We start from the raw sequence: 21,897 nt of genomic DNA on the forward strand, positions 1-21,897 counted from the left end.
TGGGCCTTAGAAAGCATCACTACGAACAAAGCTAGTGGAGGTGATGGAATTCCAATTGAGCTATTCCAATCCTGAAAGATGATGCTGTGAAAGTGCTACACTCAATATGCCAGCAAATTTGGAAAACTCAGCAGTGGACACAGGACTGGAAAAGGTCAGTTTTCATTCCAATCCCAAAGAAAGGCAATGCCAAAGAATGCTCAAACTACCACACAATTGGACTCATCTCACAATTGGACTCATCTCACATGCTAGTAAAATAATGCTCAAAATTCTCCAAGCCAGGCTTCAACAATATGTGAACCGTGAACTTCCTGATATTCAAGCTGATTTTAGAAAAGGCAGAGGAACCAGAGATCAAATTGCCAACATCCACTGGATCATAGAAAAAGCCAGAGAGTTCCAGAAAAACATCTATTTCTGCTTTATTGACTATGCCAAAGCCTTTGACTGTGTGGATCACAATAAACTGTGGAAAATTCTGAAAGAGATGGGAATAGCAGACCACCTGACCTGCCTCTTGAGAAATTTGTATGCAGGTCAGGAAGCAACACTTAGAACTGGACATGGACAACAGACTGGTTCCAAATAGGAAAAGGAGTTCGTCAAGGCTGTATATTGTCACCCTGTTTATTTAACTTATATGCAGAGTACATCATGAGAAACGCTGGACTGGAAGAAACACAAGCTGGAATCAAGATTGCCGGGAGAAATATCAAGAACCTCAGATATGCAGATGATACCACCCTTATGGCAGAAAGTGAAGAGGAATTCAAAAGCCTCTTAATCAAAGTTAAAGTGGAGAGTGAAAAAGTTGGCTTAAAGCTCAACATTCAGAAAACGAAGATCATGGCATCCGGTCCCACCACTTCATGGGAAATAGATGGGGAAACAGTGGAAACAGTGTCAGACTTTATTTTTGTGGGCTCCAAAATCACTACAGATGGTGACTGCAGCCATAAAATTAAAAGACGCTTACTCCTTGGAAGGAAAGTTATGACCAACTTAGATAGCATATTCAAAAGCAGAGACATTACTTTGTCAACAAAGGTTCGTCTAGTCAAGGCTATGGTTTTTCCTGTGGTCATGTATGGATGTGAGAGTTGGACTGTGAAGAAGGCTGAGCACCGAAGAATTGATGCTTTTGAACTGTGGTGTTGGAGAAGACTCTTGCAAGTCCCTTGGACTGCAAGGAGATCCAACCAGTCCATTCTGAAGGAGATCAGCCCTGGGATTTCTTTGGAAGGAACGATGCTAAAGCTGAAACTCCAGTACTTTGGCCACCTCATGCGAAGAGTTGACTCATTGGAAAAGACTCTGATGCTGGGAGGGATGGGGGGCAGGAGGAGAAGGGGACAACAAAGGATGAGATGGCTGGATGGCATCACTGACTCGATGGACGTGAGTCTGAGTGAACTCCGGGAGTTGGTGATGGACAGTGGGGCCTGGGGTGCTGCGATTCATGGGGTCGCAGAGTCGGACATGACTGAGCGACTGATCTGATCTGATCTGATCTTAGTTTCAGGTGTCCAACCAGACATCTTTAAATTACTGTTGTCCAACTTCACAAGCCCATTTTCATTTTCTTATTAAAAAATGTCATTGGTACATTTGGGTCTTTTTTCAATGTCCGCATTTGTTTTCTTCCTACCACTGAATGAAATGAAACCTTTTCTTCAGTTCAGTCTCTCATTCGTGTCTGACTCTTTGCGGCCTCATGGGCGGCAGCACGCCAGGCTTCCCTGTCCATCACCAACTCCTGGAGCTTGCTCAGACTCCTGTCCATCGAGTCGGTGATGCCATCCAAACATCTCATCCTCTCTCGTCCCCTTCTCTTCCTGCTTTCAATCTTTCCCAGCATCAGGGTCTTTTCCAATGAGTCAGTTTTTCACATCAGGTGGCCAAAGTATTGGAAGTATCACCAACCTTTTCTTAGTGATACAAAAAATGTCACAGCCTATGCATATGGGAAACTTAATGAAAGCTTTCAAAGTTTTGTCATAATTTTTCAGAATTAGCCACTAAATAATATATTTGAATGTTTAAGCATACCAGTAGTGTGTTTAGGCCCCTGGTTCAGTGTTCAAGTCCAGAGTTCCCCACAGATAAAAATGAAATGTATACTTGGCTATAGCAGAGTTATGGGGTTTTCCGAACATACATTTCATAATTAAGGTTTAACACACATTATTTCTGCATTCATTTTTACTGGGATTTGTTTTAGGGAGGGACCTTAGTATTGAAAAATCCCAGAGTAGAGCAATATGGCAGCCTGTGGAAGGGGACTATTACGTTAGATAAGGTAGACTTTGGTCTGTTTTCTGTGTGTTCTTTTTAATAAGTCAACTCCACATTAATTTTAAGAATCGCCTTGTTAGGTCATGAATCTACTCACAGAATGTTTGTTTTTAATATTAGTGAAGCCAGTTGTCCCAGGTAACTTGAATTTTTTCAAAGTCACAGATTATTTTCATTCTTGTGCACCTCACAGGCTCACCTCTATCCCACTGAATGGACATCTGTCCTACAGTAGAATGAGAGGAGGTGCCCTATGTGTTTAGGGGAAGGGACTTGGGTGACGAACAGCCATGGCTTTACCACAGCCCCCCTTTGTTCTAAGATGTACGAACTCTGAGATGCAGCTCTCCTAGGGAGTAGGGCTTTTATTTCATTAAGAGGTCACCCAACATAATGCCCATCTTCTCTCCTAGGGCAATGTATCTCTGAAAGAACTGAATGCCCGGCCCTTAGAAGTTTTCATGTGCAGCGTGCTCAAAAGACAAGGCTACGGAGAAGGCTTCCGCTGGATGGCACAGTACATTGATTAACCAGCCCACAGCAGTTCCAGGTCTCACCATTCAGGCCTACTCAGAGATTTGATCACTCAACATGCATAACTTGAATTCAATAGACTTTTATTGTTGGTTAGAAAACAGATGTTTTTTAGATTATTAATATTTTATCAACTTAATTTGAGTGAGAATTGAAAACTGATTCAAGTAAGTTTGAATATCACAATATTAGCTTTCTAATTCCATAAAAATACTTAGTTTTTACAGTTTATAATGTGACATTACCCCCAGCACCATTTTTGAACAGCAACTTTCCAGACATTTGAAGCACTTTTTAACAACATGAAACTATAAATATCAACCATATTTAAAAGCTCATCATGTTAAATTTTTTATGTAATTTTTTGGAACTAGTTTTTAAATTTTAGACTATATGTCCACCTATCTTTAGTAAGCAGTTAATAATAAGCTTTTATGACTGCATGATGCCTTACAGTTTCAATTATTATTTCTCATGCAAACGTCATGCAATAAAACAAACCCTAATGTTTGGCATCCTTGTTGGGCAAATGTTTCATTTTAATGTGTCTTATCTGGCTAGTATGCTCTGAAGTTTTGCATATTTAATATTAAATATATGAGAGGGTTGTGGGGAAAGGAGATTGCTTTAGAATATTTAGGATAATGTTTAAGTCCCTACAGGCTTTTGCATTTATCTAGAGACAAGCTGTGTTTGGTTGCACCTTATACCACATTTATCTCTGAATCATGTATATTTTTATCTGTAACACTACCATGACCAGTGCTGATGGGGTCCACGTCCTAGTCCCTGTGGGATCGGCCTTCTGAAGAAAAGCACACGTTCTGGTACAACCCAAAGTTAATTTTTGGTTTGATGAGCCAATCCCAGTTGTCTAATTCTGAAGTGCTCCAATCTTAATGGCACCCAGTTTGGTAATCTGCCTTTTCACCAAAAATAATGACAAGCACCAGTGTCCCCACACCTAGAGGTACCCCCCAGTCTTACTTAATGGCACTCAGTGGTACTCAGCAGGGCAAGTGACACATAGGGAGTTGTGCAGTTGCATGGTGGAGGCCTGCATCTGAGGATAAAGAAAGCGTGTTCTGCCTCAGTTGTCACTGAGATATTTGAAGACTTTGTTCCTGTCCTATGGCTCTTTTGCATTTTGGGTATATTTTATTTCTTGGTGGAAAGAAAATGAATCCATGTATATAATTTTCTTTTTTCTTAATTATTCTCAACCAGCTCTTAACTTTACAGCACAAAGGCTTTTGTTTTTTGATACCATGCTTGCCACATGGTAGTGTCTACAGGCCTCACTGGTAACATTTTCTAATCAGATTTTGGTTAGCTTTTTAAAGCATTTTATTTTTTTTATAAATTGAATTCTTTTTTCCCATATGTCTGAGATTCCCATAATTAGTTGAAAGACAAGTGCCAAATATTTATTTTTAAAGACTCTCAAGCTTAAGATTTCCTCTCTTGGTCATAAACCAAGGTTTTATAGTATATTCAATCAATTCTATTGAGAATAGATTGCTCCAATTCCATCAAGAGTAATTTTAATATCAGAATTACTGTTTTCTCTAGCTCTTGTCCAAGTCAGAGTTAATATAGCCCTTTCTGTCATCAATAATATAATACTGTATGTGAAGCAAATAAGGATTGAAAGATATGCCTGGAAGGAATTACTAGTTAGCTAAACCAACAAGGTCATTTCATCATGACATTTGGTTTTAGGAATTTAGCTATCCTGTTTCATTTTCAGCTTCCTTCAAAAGAAAAATAAAAAAGCTTTCTCCCTATCTAAAAATATCAGTAACACCAGGGAAAAGTAGGAAATGACATTCAGCCTCTTGGTTTATTCTGCCAGATATGTTTAAAGTTCTCATTTCTAACGTCTTGACTGAACAGAATTAAGCCTTATTCAAAGTAATTGCCTCTTGTTGATGGTATCTGTTTTCAGTATTTACAGGGACATGCTTTTCTTCAAGTATTTCCTAGTATCGTGATAACTGAGAAGTTAATTATCTGTGTTATAAATTCGTGTAAAAGAAAAAGCTTACTGGTTTCTCTAGAGGGGATTTGCTTTCTGGCACAAACTCTCTTGTTCCAGAACTCTCATTCTAGGTCCATCACTGGGATCAAAGGAACAGAGTCACTTTGTGGACCACAGCTAAACTGTGGATATTTTCCCACTGATGTAAGAGTCTTCCAGAGTCTGAACCTCTGGAAATGAAGGTGCACTTTCCTGCCAGCTCCAGGGAGATGGGCCTCAGAGTTCGCCAGCCATTGGCCGTATCATCCAGCTCTGAGAGCTCCTCAGAAAACGTAGAGAGTCACTGCGTCCATCAGGAGAAGCAATTTAAGAGAATGCCAAGAAATGGCAGAAGCACGTGGGAAAAGCATATACTCTGTATGTGCCTGTGCAAGTGTGTACGTTTGTGGAGTATTTTGGGGGTAAATGTAGTTAGTTTTGTTCTTCCCTCTATAAAGTGTGAACATGTACAAGTTAAGACTGGATTCCATATACATCAGGAAGTGTTCAAAAGATGTTTTAAAATCTTAAGTCCAAAACTCTAAAAACAGATGGCCTCAGCTGGCTTATATACTTTTAAAAAGATTCTTAACCCCACACCTGTTTCAATGACTGCTATTAATTATACTTTTCTGTAACTGGTTAAATTGATGGATTCCAGTTTATCTTGATGAATTTTTAGATTGGAGATTATAGCATTTTTAAAAATTGGGCACAGATATTCCCTGAAGAATATGAAAAATATTTACTATTGACTTAGTTAACCCAGTATCCCTGAGTGCCAAAGAACTATGAATTCAGATATTGCCTGCATAGATCTAAATTTTAGTTTTGTGTGCCGTGTACATATACAACTTTACTGTGGTTTACAGCATAAACACAGAATGTTGTTTCTTTTCTTTAGTTTTCAACTGGCTCACACGACATGTAGTGCTTTCCAGCACATAAACTACTTGTAAATCACTGAAATAGAGTAATAACTGCGATACAAGTGTTTCTTGTCTTCTGCAAAATGATTTGATTAACCACATTCAAAATCCAGCATTTTCACAAGTTCCGTCATTGAAAACAGAATACCTCTAGCTGATGACTCGAGCTTCAGCAGACAGGTTTACATTTTCCGAACCTGTATCTGGTATGTGACTCAGTGTGGCGTTTCAGTCTTGTTCGTCACTTACATGACTGAAGTTTGCAAGGCTTCTCTTGCCAAATAAATTTTGATCAGAGTACACTGACAAAGCTAATATAAAAGAAAGTTTCTCAGAATATCATGTGTTGATTTAGAGTACATTGTTTGAATCATTTTAAATATATGTAAAAGTTGGTGAAGTTTCAAAAAAATCTCCAAGACAACATGAAAAATTTGAGATTAGCAAATATAAATTTATGGATAAAATTAATAAGGAATTAGAGGTTTTCTATAAACCTTTAGTTTTTTTTTTGTTATAAATAGTAAGAGTTCAGAAAACATATTTTAAATTAAGGACTAAATTCTCAAAGCCCAATATTAATGTTTCTGGTCTTTCCAATCACTGTCGTTTTGAAATGCAGATTAGTGCTTTTTAACCAAAAAAGAAAAAAAGAACAAGCTCTTAAAAATATGGGGCTGTGCCTCTGTGTAAAGTGATTGGGATTTTGTTAAAACCATGTTTCTACTCTTGAACCCTATAGCCATTCCCCCTCACATATCTCCAGCCCATACCTGGAAATCCCTGAGTATAAAGGGAATTGACCTCTCTTGATTTGACCAACTATTGACTATCTATTGAAGATGCAGTTTTGAATCAACTAATTTTTGTCTTCACAATTTAAAACATTAAATAGATAATATATTTAATACCTCTGATTATTCTGGGCTTTGACCATACCTTTAAACAGAATCCAAATTAATCACAGTAAAGGAAGCAAATTTATTCAAAGTAAACTTTGTTTCAGGAGTGCCCCCACTCCAAATGGATTTTAAGACGGAAATGGGAAAGGCTTTTGAGTGATTTCATGGAGAATTATTATCTTTGGAAAAGATTCACGTCAGAATGGCCAACTTCACCTGGGTTTCTGGACTCCCTGGTGCTGCTCCTAACCTGAACTCATTATCTACTGCCATACTGAGGCAAGAGCACTCAGGGTGAATGTAGTCAGGTAGCTTTCAAAGTGATCAAAGTGTTTTCTGTGGTGAGGCCTTTAGTATCTGGCTGGATGCAGAGTATGTTGAAGTGGTAAGTCGGTGATAAGTTTTTCATCATTAACCTTGTTTGCACTTTTGTACACCACTGCTTGCACTAGTATCTTAGTGTAAATTTTAACAATTGTTTTACAGTGTATACAGATTGTTAAGCATTAATTTATATACAGATGTTTCTGTTTACCTTTATGTATTTTACAAAGAACAGCTATAACAGATGGTTAAATGTTCTTGAATTGTGTTTGTGTGTTATTTTGATTATGTTCTATTATCTTTTTACCCCCTATGATTTGAGTGTCAGAAATAGAAAAATAAAATAATTACCTGGTCTTTGAAACACTCTGGTGTCAGGTCCCGTTTTTATCATCTAATAGTTTTTACTGTGCTTATTAGAAATTTGTTGAACTTTGAAATTACTAAGGTTATAGAAGGTGCCCTCTGTGCAAGGATTCCAAGGAACTGAGGCTTAATTTGCTTAGACTAGAAAAAGCTTATAAGCATGCTATAGTAGGACTTAAACAATGCTGACTCAGTTGAAATGTGAAAAATAAGCAGTTGGTTGGTTTTATCTACATCAAGGTTCTCAAGCTTTAGTATGCATCAGAATCTCCTAGGGGTGGGGGGAACTTTAAAAAAACAAACACTAGAGGAAAAAAAAAAATCCCACCAAAAACTGTGAATCAGTAAATCTGGGGTGGAGTGGAAGGCAAGCATATAAATCTTCAACAAGTTTCTCAGGTTTTTCTGATGCCAGAATGTGTAGATTTTCATTTAGGAGAAACAGTAATATACCACTAAATAATTAACACTAAATGATCATTGGCTAATCAGTGAAGAAAAAAAAATTTTTTTTTCCTGAGAATTCATTTACTAGTAAATCCTACCATCAATGTAGGGCTTCCCTGGTGGTTCACTGGTAAAGAATCTGCCGGCCAATGAGGAGACACAGGTTCAGTCCCTGGGTCAGGAAGATCCCATGGAGCAGGAAACCGCAACCCACTCCAGTATTCTCCCCTGGGAAATCCCATGGAGAGAGGAGCCTGGTCGGCTACAGTCCATGCGGTGGCAAAGAGTCACATACAAATGAGCAACTGAGCATGCACGCACATCACTGTAACCTGTAGCTGGTGGTTCTCAACCTTGGCTACAATTCAGAATCACTGAAAGCCCAGGGAGCAGAATTTTTTCAACTCAGGTGATGCAAGTGAAAAATTATCATTTTGGTAAGGATTATCAAGCTACTTTTGAGACTTAAATCCAACTATAAGACCTTTCTAAGGACTTCTGTGGTGGTCCAGTGGTTAAGAATATACCTTGCAACACAGGCGATGCAGGTTTGACCCCCAACTGGAGAACTGAGATTCCCACATGTGGCGGAGCAACTAAGCCCAAGCCCCTCAACTACTGAGCCCACGCACCAGAGCTAGACGGTCCATGCACAGCAACAAAAGATTCTGCAGGTCGCAACTAAGACCTGATGTAGCCAAATAAATAAATATTAATAAATACAACTTCATACAGCCATTCTTCTAACCTTTCCACTAACAATGTGCAGGATGGCATAAGGCTTTGTGCTAACTCTTTTAACATAACCAGTCATGATTCTATTACCGTTGAAGTTGTTCAGTCATGTCCGACTCTGTGACCCCATGGACTGTACCTTACCAGAATCCTCCATCCATGGGATTTTCCAGGCAAGAATACTGGAGTGGGTTGCCATTTCCTTCTCCAAGAGATCTTCCCGACCCAGGGATTGAACCTGGGTCTCCCGCATTGTAGGCAAGACGCCTTACCATCTGAGCCACCAGGAAAGTCCAATTACCACTGAGTCCATCAAATAGAGATTTAGCATGCACTCAAACTATTTGTTGAACTGAAACTAACAAAGTAGACAGTGAATGTACTGAAGGGATAAATGCTAAGAAAATAAAATCCAGTTTATTCAGACATTTCTCCAAATAAGACATACAGATGGCTAATAAATACATGAAAAGATACTCAACATCACTCATTATTTTAAAAATGCAGATCAAAACTACAATGAGGTATCACCTCACATTTGTCAAAATGACCATCATCAAAAAGCCTACAAACGATAAATGCTGGAGAGGGTATGGAGAAAAGGGAACTCTCTTGTACTGTTGGTGGGAATGTAAATTGATACACCCACTATGGAGAACAGTATGGAGATTCCTTAAAAAACCAAAAATAAAACATTTATATGTCCCAACAATCCCACTACTGAGCACATACCTTGACAAAACCATAATTGAAACATGCAGCGCTATTTATAAGAGCTAGAATGTGGAAGCAACCTATTAACATGTCCATCAACAGATGAATGGATAAAGAAGCTGTGGTACATATATACAATGGAATATACTCAGTCATAAAAAAGAAAACATTCGAGTCAGTTCTAATGAGGTAGTGACCTAGAGCCTATTATACAGAATGAAGGAAGTCAGAAAAACAAATATCGTATATTAACACACATACATGGAATAGAAAGACGGTACTGAAGCCTACTGCAGAGCAGCAATGGAGATGCAGACACAGAGAACAGACTTGTGGACACAGTGGGAGGAAGAGAGGGGACAAACTGAGATGGGAACATGGAAACACACATCACCCTATGCAAGACAGTGGGAATTTGCTATATGACGCAGGGAGTGCAAACTGGTCTCTGTGACAACCTAGAGGGGTTGGATGAGGCGGGGAGGCGGGACGGAGGTTCAAGAGGGAAGGGACATATGTATACCTATGGCTCATTCATGCTGATGTATGGCAGAAACCAACACAATACTGTAAAAGCAATTATCCTTCAATTAAAAACAAGTTTTTAAAATGGAAAAAGGTCGTTTATTTACCTCATTTTCTTGAATTTAATTACACAACGTCCCACCAGACTATCTGACGGGCTTCCCAGGTGGCGTGAGTGGCAAAGAACCCACCTGCCAATACAGGAGATGTAAGGGACACGGGTTCGATCCCTGGGTCGGGAGGATCCCCTGGAGAAGGGCATGGCAACCCACTCCAGTATTCTTGCCTGGAGAGTCCCATGGACAGAGGAGTCTGGGGGAGCTACAGTCCATAGAGGCTCACAGAGTTGGACATGACCCAAGCGACTTAGCAAAGCACACAGCACAAACTATCTGATATTTGTACTAAAGGTACAGCAATGCAACGTCACAGCCCTCCAAAGAGTGTGAAAAGCACCTTGTGGGGAACAGGGGAACTAGGAAACTGTAAAAGAAGCCTTTTGGGTGGCGGCCACCATCCTCCTAATTGAAAGGTGAGAACAACAACTTAGAAACCTGATGATTAAAAACAAAGGTCCCCAAAACAGGCCCTTATAAAGGATTCAGCTGGGTATTAAGTTAGTTGACAAAGGTCAAAGCCTGTGTTTACAAAGCCTCCTAACTTGATTTACGTAAAATTAGACACCAAAACTCAATAATTTTCTGGCTATTATGTGGTAAACAAAGGAAGCCTTGCTTTGGAATGTGGATTTTGATTGCAGGCAGTATGGTAAACCATTTAACATGCTTATTAAAGTCACTGAGTTCAATGATGGCACCATGCCACTACAAACAAGCTGGTAACATTGCAAGAAGAAACTGAAGAGCTTTCTTACCCGATCATATTGAAAGGACCTGGGTTAATGGGTAAGTCCGCCAGTCAAAATCTTCAGAGGTGTCGTGTTTGGTGGCCGTTAAAACTAAACAAGGGGAAGAAATAATTGGAGGTGAGGTACAGGTGAAGAGAGAGAACACTTGGGGTCAAAACGAAGATATCTGTTTACTCCTTTCTTGAGCTAAAAGGAATTGAATGTGAGCCTCATCAGTGGAGTTGTAGTCTTATTTCATCTGGGATTAGGAAAATCCCAGAAACTAGAGAGATTATAAAGATAACCATTACAGCACCATTTTTAGGGTTCTCTCCTAGTCCTTGGGTTTGGCTTGAGGTCTCTAGACCCAACTCGTGACTAGGAAGCCACACCAGATTGATTGCAGTCTGGAGAAAAGCACATTGACTTCCCTCCATTCTATGGACTTCTCTTTCGAGACCCAAATAGTCAACAGACTTTCTTTGAGTAAAACACAGAATAGGTGAGTTCCAGCCCTGTTCTCGGAGAAGGCAATGGCACCCCACTCCAGTACTCTTGCCTGGAAACTCCCATGGACAGAGGAGCCTGGTAGGCTGCAGTCCATGGGGTCTGGAAAGTTGGACACGACTGAGCGACTTCTCTTTCGCTTTTCACTTTCCTGCATTGGAAAAGGAAATGGCAACCCACTCGTGTTCTTGCCTGGAGAATCCCAGGGATGGGGGAGCCTGGTGGGCTGCCATCGGTGGGGTTGCACAGAGTTGGACACAACTGAAGCAACTTAGCAGCAGCAGCAGCAGCCCTGTTCTGGGCCCCAGAGCTTATTTGCAACTAGGGGGTCCACTGCAAGGGGAAACAAGTCTGGCAGTTCCTGAAGGAAACCATGCAATGCTACTTTCTTTTCTGACTTCAGGGTAGTAGACGCAGGGGCAAAAAGCTATTTTGAGACCAGTCTGAAACTTTCTCCACATCAGCTTCTATGTGGGACCAAGTTCAGAATCCACAGTCCTCTGGCAGTCTGATGGCAGGGGGCCCCCTCTTGGATTTTGAAGCCTCACTCTGCCTTCGTCTTTGGAGAAGCAGTTTCTGATTACTTGACATGTTGGCGGCCTTGCTCACTGCTCCATGTGCAGGGCTGGGCTGAGTAAAATATGAGGGAGGGTTTTACCTACTCACCTACTCATGGGTTCATTTTCTCTCTTTTACACATAAAGCCTTATGTGTGGAAAACTATTAGTTATCACCAGATCTTCTGCAAGTACTGTGCAGGTGTTGGGTTCAGGTTGGGACAGGTGGCCACACTTTCTGCCTGCCCGTCCGCGAGCCAGTCAGCCAGCTGGCATTTCAACACCTCCTTTCTGGGGACTTACATGGAACAATGAAAAATGGGCAGCCATCTGCCCAAGACACTATGGAAGGCAAAAGGGAAAGGCCCTCAAACACCATCGAGGTTTCTAAAAAGGGGGCACCAGAGCTGAATCTTGAAGGCAAAAAAACTGTTTAGTAAAGAAGGGGTGAACAAGGTGAGTGTAAGCAGACAGAACAGCAAAGACAAAGGCACGGCAGAAAACAGCATGCTGTGACTTGGGGCTGGTAGCGCCCAGAGCCTGAAGAGATGCTGTGTGGACAGCATATTAGACAGATGTCAGTGGAGGAAAAGACAAGAACACGAGGCCTAAACTGAGAAGGCAGGAGAGCAGGGCTGCTCGTTCCCATCTTTCAGCCCGCTCTTCACCTGTCAAATGAGGCTACTTCTAACACTGATTCCAAAACCAATGGTTTATGATATATGACCACATTTTTCAACCCAAGGCAGGAGCCAGCGATCCACCAGGAGAGCCTGCTCATGGGGCCATGAGATCAGGAATAGGTTATTTGAAGTTGGGAACAACTGTACAGACATGTTGTGGCATGTTGCCCCCAAAATGCCACGTTGAGCATGCACAGCAGAATGTGTGCTAGTGACAACAAAGAAGACACAGGTTTGAGGTCAAATTAAAAATAACACAGGGTGGATGTTGCACAGGGAACTCTGCTCAATGTTATACGGCGGCCTGGATGCGAGGGGTGTTTGGGGAACAATGGATACATGCATACCTATGGCTGAGTCCCTTTGTCGTGCACCTGAAATTATCACAACACTGTTAACTGGCTATAATCCAATATAAAATTAAAAGTTAAAAAAAAACAAGCGGGACCTGTTGACCCAGCCAGTATTGCCAACCTATTCAATAAAAGACATGAGGCTAAGGGGGTGGAGGGTTGGGGCTCCCTGAGGGTGGCCAGGAGCTGAGACCCCAACTGTCCTTCTCTGATCCCCCTTCTCCACGAACCTCTTACCTGGGGGCTGGCTTTGCCTGCACAGTGTGGGGATCTGATGGTTCCATCCATCAAGCAGGAGAGGCATAAGAGAAGTAGCTGAGGAGAATACCCTGCCTTCAAATCCCCTAGTAAAGTCCTGAACTTGAAAAGTCAAGAGGGCAAGGTATCCTAACTCCTCACACAGCCCAAGGACTGCCCCCGAACACTGGACCGGACTTGATTTCTGTGGCTCCATGGCTCACAACAGCCTGTGAATAGAAACATGTTTCAAGGCAACAATTACAGTTGAATTTAAGGAAGACGTTTTAAACAATATGGATGGCTTAGCAATGGATTGCTTACAAAATGACAGGCTCTCAGTCACTAGAATTCAGAGACTGTCCTAGAGAAGGTGGTGGGCAAGACGAGCTTTCATGCCCCCCAACCACCTAAACCCTGTGGTATCACCTAGATGAGGGTCCTTGGCGGAGGCCTAAGCAGGAACCAGGATTGATAACGCTGGTCGGTACTGGTCCCGTACCCCTTCTTGACCAGAAGGGAAGTGCTCCTGGACGGCAGAGGGGTCCCTAAGACTTGAGCATCCCCTCTGGTTCTTGATGGCCCTTCAGGGCACACTGCTCCCTTTGCCAAGAATTCATTTAGGAGTCTAACAGTGGACGACGCAGCTATCGGGGACCGCCCACGGCAGCTCCTTCCGTAAGCTGAGGAGCATAAATAATTACGGCGGGCATGTGGGAAACAAGGTTTTATATACCAAGCGCCTGTCACCATAGCCAGGCAGTCACCCAGGGTCCCAAAATAGCAGTTCAGAATATCCACAGTGACGGTTTATTTTGCTGAGTCACTCTTCCTTTTTGGCTTCTCCTACAAACCCTGCTGCTCTTCTGAGTTTCAGGTTAATCCCAACATTCAGTCCCTAGCAATGCAACGTCCTTCTCTGCAACAAGGGGTTGGGTGAGGGGGTGGAGAGCAAAATTCAGCTAGCTCCCGCCTCCTGGGTTATACCGTTTTAGAATGGCCGCGGAGGAACCCAGAATGCTGGGAAGGTGGGTGTGTTTCAGCCGCAGGCAGCTGATTGGCTCAGGTGTCACGTGAGCGGTGTCCCGGATGACCGCCAGGTGCTTCCAACCCGCCCTCGGCCGGGCCCCCACCCATGCATCACGTGACCTTCCTCTGCCCTGCCCCCATACCACAGGTGCCTCGGTTGGGCATAGGGCGGCCCATGAGAACAACGGAACTTCAGTGAACAAATCCCTCTGGCATCCTGGCCTCTCTAGTCAGCCTGCCGGCGTCAGGGCGCCCTCTGCCTTAACCTCCGTCCCCCTCCTGTCACAGTGGTTCCTCATTCTAATCACCGCACACCCAGGCTCACTTCGCTACACTCTCAGTCACCATGCTTGGGGTGGGGCGCCCAGCAGGAACGCTCATCCTCACTTAACAGATAAGGAAACTGAGGCCCAGAAAGGGCCAAAATACAGTCCTTAATTCTCTTTTACCCCAGGGCCCGCACGAATCCATTTCTAGTCACTTCCTCATGTGCGGTGCATTCCTGGATGAATTTTCTGGACTTGAATGGCCACGAATAGCTAACGGTAACCAAAGATGGGGTAGAATAAGGCAGATTGCCCACTGAACACAAACCCCTAGACCTGGGCAAGCCATCTTACAATTGCTGTCACCCAAATCACGAAGCCTGCCCCACACCCCCAAGCTCTTTCAGAGAGGCGTGGGCCCCATTTCCAAGCCTGCAGGACGGATTACTTACCTTCCTTCCATTGCCCACAGGTCCTGCTCAGCAGTTTGCCCTGTCACCATCGGGGCTGGATCTGGTGCTTCACTTCCATGTTCACACATGGCTACTGCTATGCTCCTAACGACCCCTCTCCTGGTGACATGAATCTGTGGCCACCGTGGCATTCTGACAATGTGATGACCCTAAGCTTCTTCCTGCTCTGGCTCTGCCAAAGTCCAGTCTGGAGGCTCTCTGCAGCCACAGTCAGTCCCACCAACCAGTTGGCCTTAAGGTAAAAGGAAGGGCCCTGTCAGGCTCTCACCTCACCGTCACTGACCACATCCTCTGACCATGGGCTTTCCCACCAGGACCTAAAGAAATTGGTATCCCCAATGTCCTCTATTTGACAGATGGAAAAACCGAGGTACATCAAGTCAATGGCAGAAGACTAGAACCTCGGTTTCCTGATCCTGGGTTAGACATACTTTCCTAAGGCGTTGTACAAAAATCACTATGGGGATGGGGTTAACAACAATAAAAAGAAGCCTTCTTGAGTTTGAGTTGGGGGACCCAGGGGACTCATGGATAGTCTAGGAAAGGAATTTTTGCCATGCTGTTTGGCTTGTGAGATCTTAGTTCTGCAACCAGGGAATGCAACCGCAACAGCAAGAGTGCCAAGTCCTAATCACTAGACCACCAGGGAATCCGCTTTTTTGCTTTTTAATGTTTTAGAATGGTTTATTTTTCCTTAACATCGTGTTTGTTGTTACAACAAAGCAGTTGCACATTATTAAATGTAGCAGGTTTTTTTTCCCCCTATATAGGATTCTTTTTTTAAAGAATTGTGGGGAAAAAGAAAAAACAAAAACACGTATAGTCAGGCATCAAGGCTGGGCAGCAGATGGCGCCCCAGATCCTACCTCCCTTGCAGGAGTTTCATCAGAACAAGGGACGTTCAGGGCGGGCAGAGGAAGAGTCCCTCCCCTCTGCCACACAGTCTGTGTGTAACTGCGCCTGGGTTTGGGACTATGGGATTAAAGTCTGTCTCCTCCACTGGCCTGGTCTCTGCATAGGGCATTTGGTCAGCCCAGTGTCCTCAGGGCCCAGCAACTGGTGCGCCATGAATGCTGAATCAATGCGTGCAGGAACAAAGTGGGGTGGGGAGTGGACACTCCTGGCCTCCCCTTGGATTCTTGCACATTGGCTCATTAGTGATTATTTTATATTGATTACAGGTTCAAGGGATCATATTTTGGATATAATGGATTAACTAAAATATATTATTAAAATTCATTTTACCTCTTTCTTTTTACTTGTTAAAAATGTGGCTACTAGAATTACCTCTGTGCCTCACACTTCATTTCTATTGCACATTGCTGCTTCGGGCCCACTGGTGTTTTGGCCTCTCCTGCCCCACGGTTATCAGCTGGGTCAGCTCTGCAGCTGCAGGCCTGGCAGCAGGGCCCCTGCATCACTCTTCTGGAGCGCCGTGGCCAAGTGGGCCTGGCTCTGGGAGGAGGGAAAACCTAGGGTGTCGAGCCCAGGGCAGCTGGCCCATAGAGCCGACAGCCCCAAATCACAGGTAGGGGAGCTGGCTGCACAGGAGCCCCCTCAGCCTGGGGACTGATCTACCAGCACCTCATGCTGACTGCGGTTGATGCTAAGTGAGCCCTTCTCACTCTCTGCTGAGCACCCTGAGAGAACACATAGGTCTCAGTCAGACAAGGTTCCCTGATCCCCAGAGATGTGGCAGGCATGGGGCCCCTCAGTGAGGAACACCTTCTTCCACAGTTGTTCAAAGCACACCAGGTTTATTTCCACCGCCATTGTGGAATCGCAGAACTTTGGATCTGGAGGTGCCCTTGGGGACTCACTGCCTACTGTATCAGTGAGGAAATGGGGTACTTCTCTGTGGTTCACAACCAAGTCAGTAGCCCCAGAAGTTATATTCCTTGAGTCTCAGTTCAAGCTCCTTTCCACACTCCTCCCCTTAGACTCTCAGAGGAGGTTCAAGACCCTTCCATGCATAGCTGAATCCAACTTTGTTCTTGTGGACTCCTCTGTCCAGAGTGCTTGTTGTCCCTTCCTCCCAGCCAGCTCCCCTTGGGCAAGCAACTAGTTATCCTTCGAGCCTATGTTACCTGGAAGCTCTGGGAGGGCAGGGTGCTGCCGCCACTCACAGCATACAACCCAACACACTGGCAGAAGAGATGCATGCTCAGGAGACAATTGTCTGTGAATGAATGAATGCATGAATGATGTTGCTTCCTATGCCCTCCCCACCTCATCCATCCAGGCCTCCACAGCACCTCCCAGTTCCCTCACTGCCTCTCTGCTGGACTGTGAGCTCCCCCGTGGCAGAAACATTGGCTTCATTCTGCATACTTTAGAGTCTGGTCCAAAGCAAGTACTCAGGAAATAACGAGTGAAAAACAAGCCTGGATTAAAACCTTTCCTGATCTAGTGACAAATACCAGAGTGGAAGGAGTTAGATTCTACTTCTTAGGCTCCAAAATCACTGCGGATGGTGATTGCAGCCATGAAATTAAAAGATGCTTGATCCTTGGAACAAAAGCTATGACAAACCTAGACAGTATATTAAAAAGCAAAGATACCACTTTGTGACAAAGGTCCATATTGCCAAAGCTATGTTTTTTTCAGTAGTCATGTACGGATGTGAGAGTTGGACTATAAAGGCAGCTGAACATTGATGAATTGATGCTTTAGAATTGTGGTGCTTGAGAAGATGCTTGGAAGCCCGCTGGACTGCATGGAAGATCAAACCAGTTAATCCTAAATGAAATCAACCCTGAATATTCATTGGAAAGACAGATGCTAAAGCTGAAGCTTCAATACTTTGGCCACCTGATGTGAAGAGCAGATTCATTAGAAAAGACACTGATGCTGGGAAAGATGGAAGGCAAAAGAAGGGGGCAGCGGAGGATGAAATGGTTAGCATCACCAACTCAAAGGACATGAATTTGAGCAAACTCCAGGAGATAGGGAAGGACAGAGGAGCCTAGCATGCAAATCCATCCCATGGGGTCGCAAAGAGTCGAACACGACTTAGTAACTGAACAACAACAACCAGAGTTTCCTCCCAAACCTTCCCACTGTAGGTAGCTCAAGGGGTCCTGACTTTGATGCTGAACTTCACCTCTTACCAGAGGTGTAGTTTTGGGAAGCTCCATCATCCACTCTGAACCCCAGGGAATGACAGCTATAAGAAGCAAATCAAGTAAGCCCAGCCCCAGTGCATACTGAGCACTTACTATATTCCTTGGGACACCCAGGGACCACTCACTATTTCACTGAGCCCACCCTCTCCCACTCCCCAATGCAACAGAGCCTCACACCAGCCAGCACAGAAAACATTGCTTTATTAACTGCGTTTGCCAACACACGAGGATTGCAGAGGGGGTCCTGAAGCCACAGGCTCCAGTGAGGGCTAGGCTCTGGAAACCCCCATGAGTGAGCAGGACAGGATGGGACTGGGAGCTACATGGTGGTGGGACCACAGAATCATGCAGGGCACGCGGGCACCGGCCACCCCGAGGCAGCCATACATTCTATTGCTCGTTAAGGGTAGCGAACATGGACAATGTACAAAAAGGAGAAATAGGTTTTTGCGTTAATGAAAAATACATTTTTTTTCTACAAAGGAATCTTTCCTAATACAAGAAAATAAATATTGCAACATAAGCCAAAAATAATTTAAAATTGCTCTTTTCAATATATTTTCAATATTTCTCTTGTATATTAACAAATGGCACATCAACTTTCTTTGAAACAAAGACAGAAGGTGTCTCCTCCTGTGACATTCATATCATCCCCCCACCCCGAGCCGATGTGGAGCACAGAGTGTTGTGCGTCTGAGGGACAAGGTGGCAGGAAGTGCCTTAAAGAACAACCAAAAGTCCTGGACTCCAGCCCTGGCTCTTTGGCCAATGTGGCCAGCTGGGCCAGGGCCATGGGAAGTGGCCTCCCCAAGGGCCTTTTTACAGGCACCCAGACCATTCTGCAGAGCTTGGGGTATGGGCAGAGGTTGGCCACATCTGGCAATAAGCAAGGAATGCCAAGTCCAGCTGCTGCCAATGTCTGTCAGAACTGGGCATGTGATTCTCTAGAAACTGCCCTGGCAAGTCCCACTGTGTGTCCATACGTGACACACAGACACACATGCACATGGACACACAAGACGTGCCCTGGCACACACTCACACATCCACGCCCAACACCCACGTTTGGAAACCCGGGTGGCTTCTCCAAGGAACCTGAGACCTTCACACTGCAAATGTTCACACACTGTCACCAAGTCAGAGCTCATTTAATAAAATAAACCCTTCTAACCTTTCTTCTCCATGTTTGTTCTAAAATACATTTATGATCCATAAAAATACTTTCCTTGCACATTATTCTTTCTCACTGTGAGGAGGGGGAAGGAGGTGGGCAGCAGGGACCAGGAGAGTGGCAAAGACCGCCAGGCTAACTTCCAGAGCAGCTTGTCCCTCCACTGAGTGTGGGCAGATACGGTCGCGTGAAAGACGCACCTCAGCCTCTAGGCTGGAAAAGGCCTCCTGTCCCCTCCCCAGCTTCCCATCCTGACCTCAAAGGCAGCAAAGCCGCCTGAAAGGTGGATGGGAAGCTGGGAACAGAGTGAAGGGGCTGCGCTGACGGCAGGAAGGCCAGCGGTGAAAGCCAGTGTCCTTGTCTTCTTTGCAGCCTGGCGGACGTCCCAGTGGTGGACAGCTGGCTGGCAGACAAAGCTCTTGGGTCTGGCCTGGAAGGCCCTGGGCAGCCAGCCTTAGAGACACCCGGACTCCGTGCAGGACACGGGGCCACAGGGATAATTTCGTTCAAAGCCAAGAGCCAATTGATAAGTGGGTTGAAATCTAGAGGCCAACTTGAGTAGAGGCCCTCCGAAGGAGTGCTGGGCTCCTGGCCTGGCCCACCCAGTCCAGACCCTGACCAGACCTACCACCTTCCTGCCCTGGTTCTCTGCCCTACCTCGCCCTCAGAGCGCCCAGACCCTGCCCCAGGATGGATGAAGGGTAAGCAGGCTAGTGCCGAGTCTACCAGACCTGAGCACCCCACCTCCCGGCAGAGTTTGGTTGTTCTTTAAAGCTGGTCCCTTTGCTTCCTGTGAGGTCAGACCAGGCAATCCAGCACAGACAAAGTTGTGACCCGAGGTGACCCGAAGCACGGGGAAGGAAGAAGATCTGTTCAAAAGCAGTAAACAGAGAATGGGGTTAGGACGCTGCTGCTGACACTGCACTGGCCACTACTACCAAGGCGCCAGGCAGACTAAACTCTACACAGTAGCTCATGCCATCCCAACGCCCAGAGTCCTTGAAGCCCACTCTGAGTCTGCTCCGACTGGACACATCTGTCCAGCCCTTTAAACTTAGTCATTATCTTTGTTTCCTGTTTTGATAAAATTCACCGAAACTTGAGTGTCCATGACCATGCCACTGTCGTACCTTGAAAGTCTGGAGTCGGGGATGGGTGCTCAGCCTGCTCCCCATCCCACCGATTTGCGCTTTGTGTTATGTGAGGGGGATCCCCGTGGTGAGACTTTTGCCACGCTGGTTTCACCGTCAGTCTCCTCGTGCGGAGTTTTAGGGTTCAGGAGAGCTCACAGTGGGCTCAGAATCCAAAATCCAACACCAGCAGCAGCAGAACAGCATCCTTGTCTGAGAGCTTGGGCTCACCTCCTTAGGTGTGTGCAACAAACATGTTTCTACACTTGGTTGCTAAAGAACTCCATTTTTAAAAAAAGTCCAAGTGACAAGTTGTCAGGTCCTGGCTGTGCTGTATTATGGTCAAAATATTCTTTGGCATCCACAGAATGATTCGACTGATTCACTGGACTTTTGCAAGGTTCTTGTTGGAGAAGTTCTGGCTTTACCAGTGGCAGAAGTGACCCAGGAGTAAGTCATAAAAGAAAAAAAAAACACGTTTTCACTGAATTCCTTTTTGTTTTTCATTTGTTCCCTGAGCTATCACCCTGGGGCCACTCCACTGAAACTCTTCAGAGCTACTACCTGGGACTTAGAGGGTGGAGCGGAGAAGGCAGGATGGTGACGGTGGGGAGGGAGGGGCTGGAAGGGCACAGCTGGGAAAGGGGGTTAAGGCTCAGAGGGGAAGAGGAACCAGGAAGATCCAGCAAGACTTCAGACAGCCCCGGAAGGCCATCACTAACACATCCCGGGCCCCGGGATCCCACTGCTTGTTGGAAGGAGGAGTTTCCAAAAGGAAACCGAGAAAGAAGCTCATCACTTAGCAGGAAACTTGAAAAGGCAAACGGTCTGGTCTGGCCAGCTGTCTGGGAGTGATCAGACCTCAGCCGAGACTGGCCCCGAAGGAAGGAAGGAAGGAAGTTGGAGTCCCAGAGCGATTCTCTGTAGTGGGCGAGGCTGAGCCCCACGCCCCTGACCGGGCACTGGCCCTCCCTTGCAGCCCTCCGCCGGTACTGGCGGCTGGCTGGCTGGGAGTCCCCTGAGAAAATGGCACAGCTCAGGAAGGACTCTGGGAAGCCCTTCCCAGAGCCGCCGGGCTGGGCGCGGCAGGGGCAGAGCAGCAGGGGCGTGGAGGGTCGCAGGGTGGGCGGGCAGGCCTCAGATGATGTGGGTTGACCAGGAACAGCTGCGGTTCCCTTGGAACCAGCAGGCCCTCTTCGGCCCCTCAGTGCTTTCTCGTATAAGCTCATTGTGCTTGTGACAGTGAGTAGACTCTGGCTGGGTATCACTTATTATACTTCCTTGGGGATCAGTGAAGTGCAGCAGGACCCCCCGCCGATGGACCCCAGTGGGATCTGGGAGCAAGGCGGGGCAGGCCCTGGGCTGGCCCATCTGCCATAATAATGCCCAAACGACAGTCTGTATCACCCAGTGGCAGCGGGCGGGAGTCCTGAGCTCTTCATCACCTTGCCTACACGTAGCCAGGAGCCCAGCAGTACTGTGTGGCCCAGGCGGGGACGCTGCCACGGCCGTGATGGTGCACAGGACCAGGGCTGGTCCTTGTGGCCAGAGCCGTGGAAGGAATCCTAATGTCCTAGGCCAGCACAGAGGAAAGACAATAGTGTGGAATTCGCAACACTTTTTATATTAAAAATAAAACCACATCAGAGTGGCAGCCTCAAGGGTCTGAGACACTCAGCAGAGATTGGAAATGGCAGTTGTCACGGGGCTGAGGCCTCATGGGGGG

General features: G+C 45.3%; 2 protein-coding genes across 2 annotated transcripts in view; one reads left to right on the forward strand and one right to left on the reverse strand.

Moving 5' to 3' along the window:
• SAR1B (secretion associated, Ras related GTPase 1B) overlaps positions 1-7,371 on the forward strand; it is a 32,827-nt gene extending 25,456 nt beyond the window's left edge. Inside the window, exon 7 of the mRNA XM_010844505.1 lies at positions 2,712-7,371. Coding sequence (XP_010842807.1) covers positions 2,712-2,828 — 117 coding nt within the window. The 3' untranslated portion in view covers positions 2,829-7,371. The remainder of the gene's footprint in view (positions 1-2,711) is intronic.
• Positions 7,372-18,052: 10,681 nt separating this feature from the next.
• JADE2 (jade family PHD finger 2) overlaps positions 18,053-21,897 on the reverse strand; it is a 51,595-nt gene continuing 47,750 nt past the window's right edge. The window contains exon 13 of the mRNA XM_010844511.1: positions 18,053-20,589. Within this exon, the coding sequence (XP_010842813.1) occupies positions 20,554-20,589 (36 nt within the window). The 3' untranslated portion in view covers positions 18,053-20,553. The remainder of the gene's footprint in view (positions 20,590-21,897) is intronic.

The sequence above is a fragment of the Bison bison genome, unplaced genomic scaffold (assembly GCF_000754665.1).
Source record: "Bison bison bison isolate TAMUID 2011002044 unplaced genomic scaffold, Bison_UMD1.0 scf7180017864203, whole genome shotgun sequence".
Classification (NCBI taxonomy): Eukaryota; Metazoa; Chordata; class Mammalia; order Artiodactyla; family Bovidae; genus Bison; species Bison bison.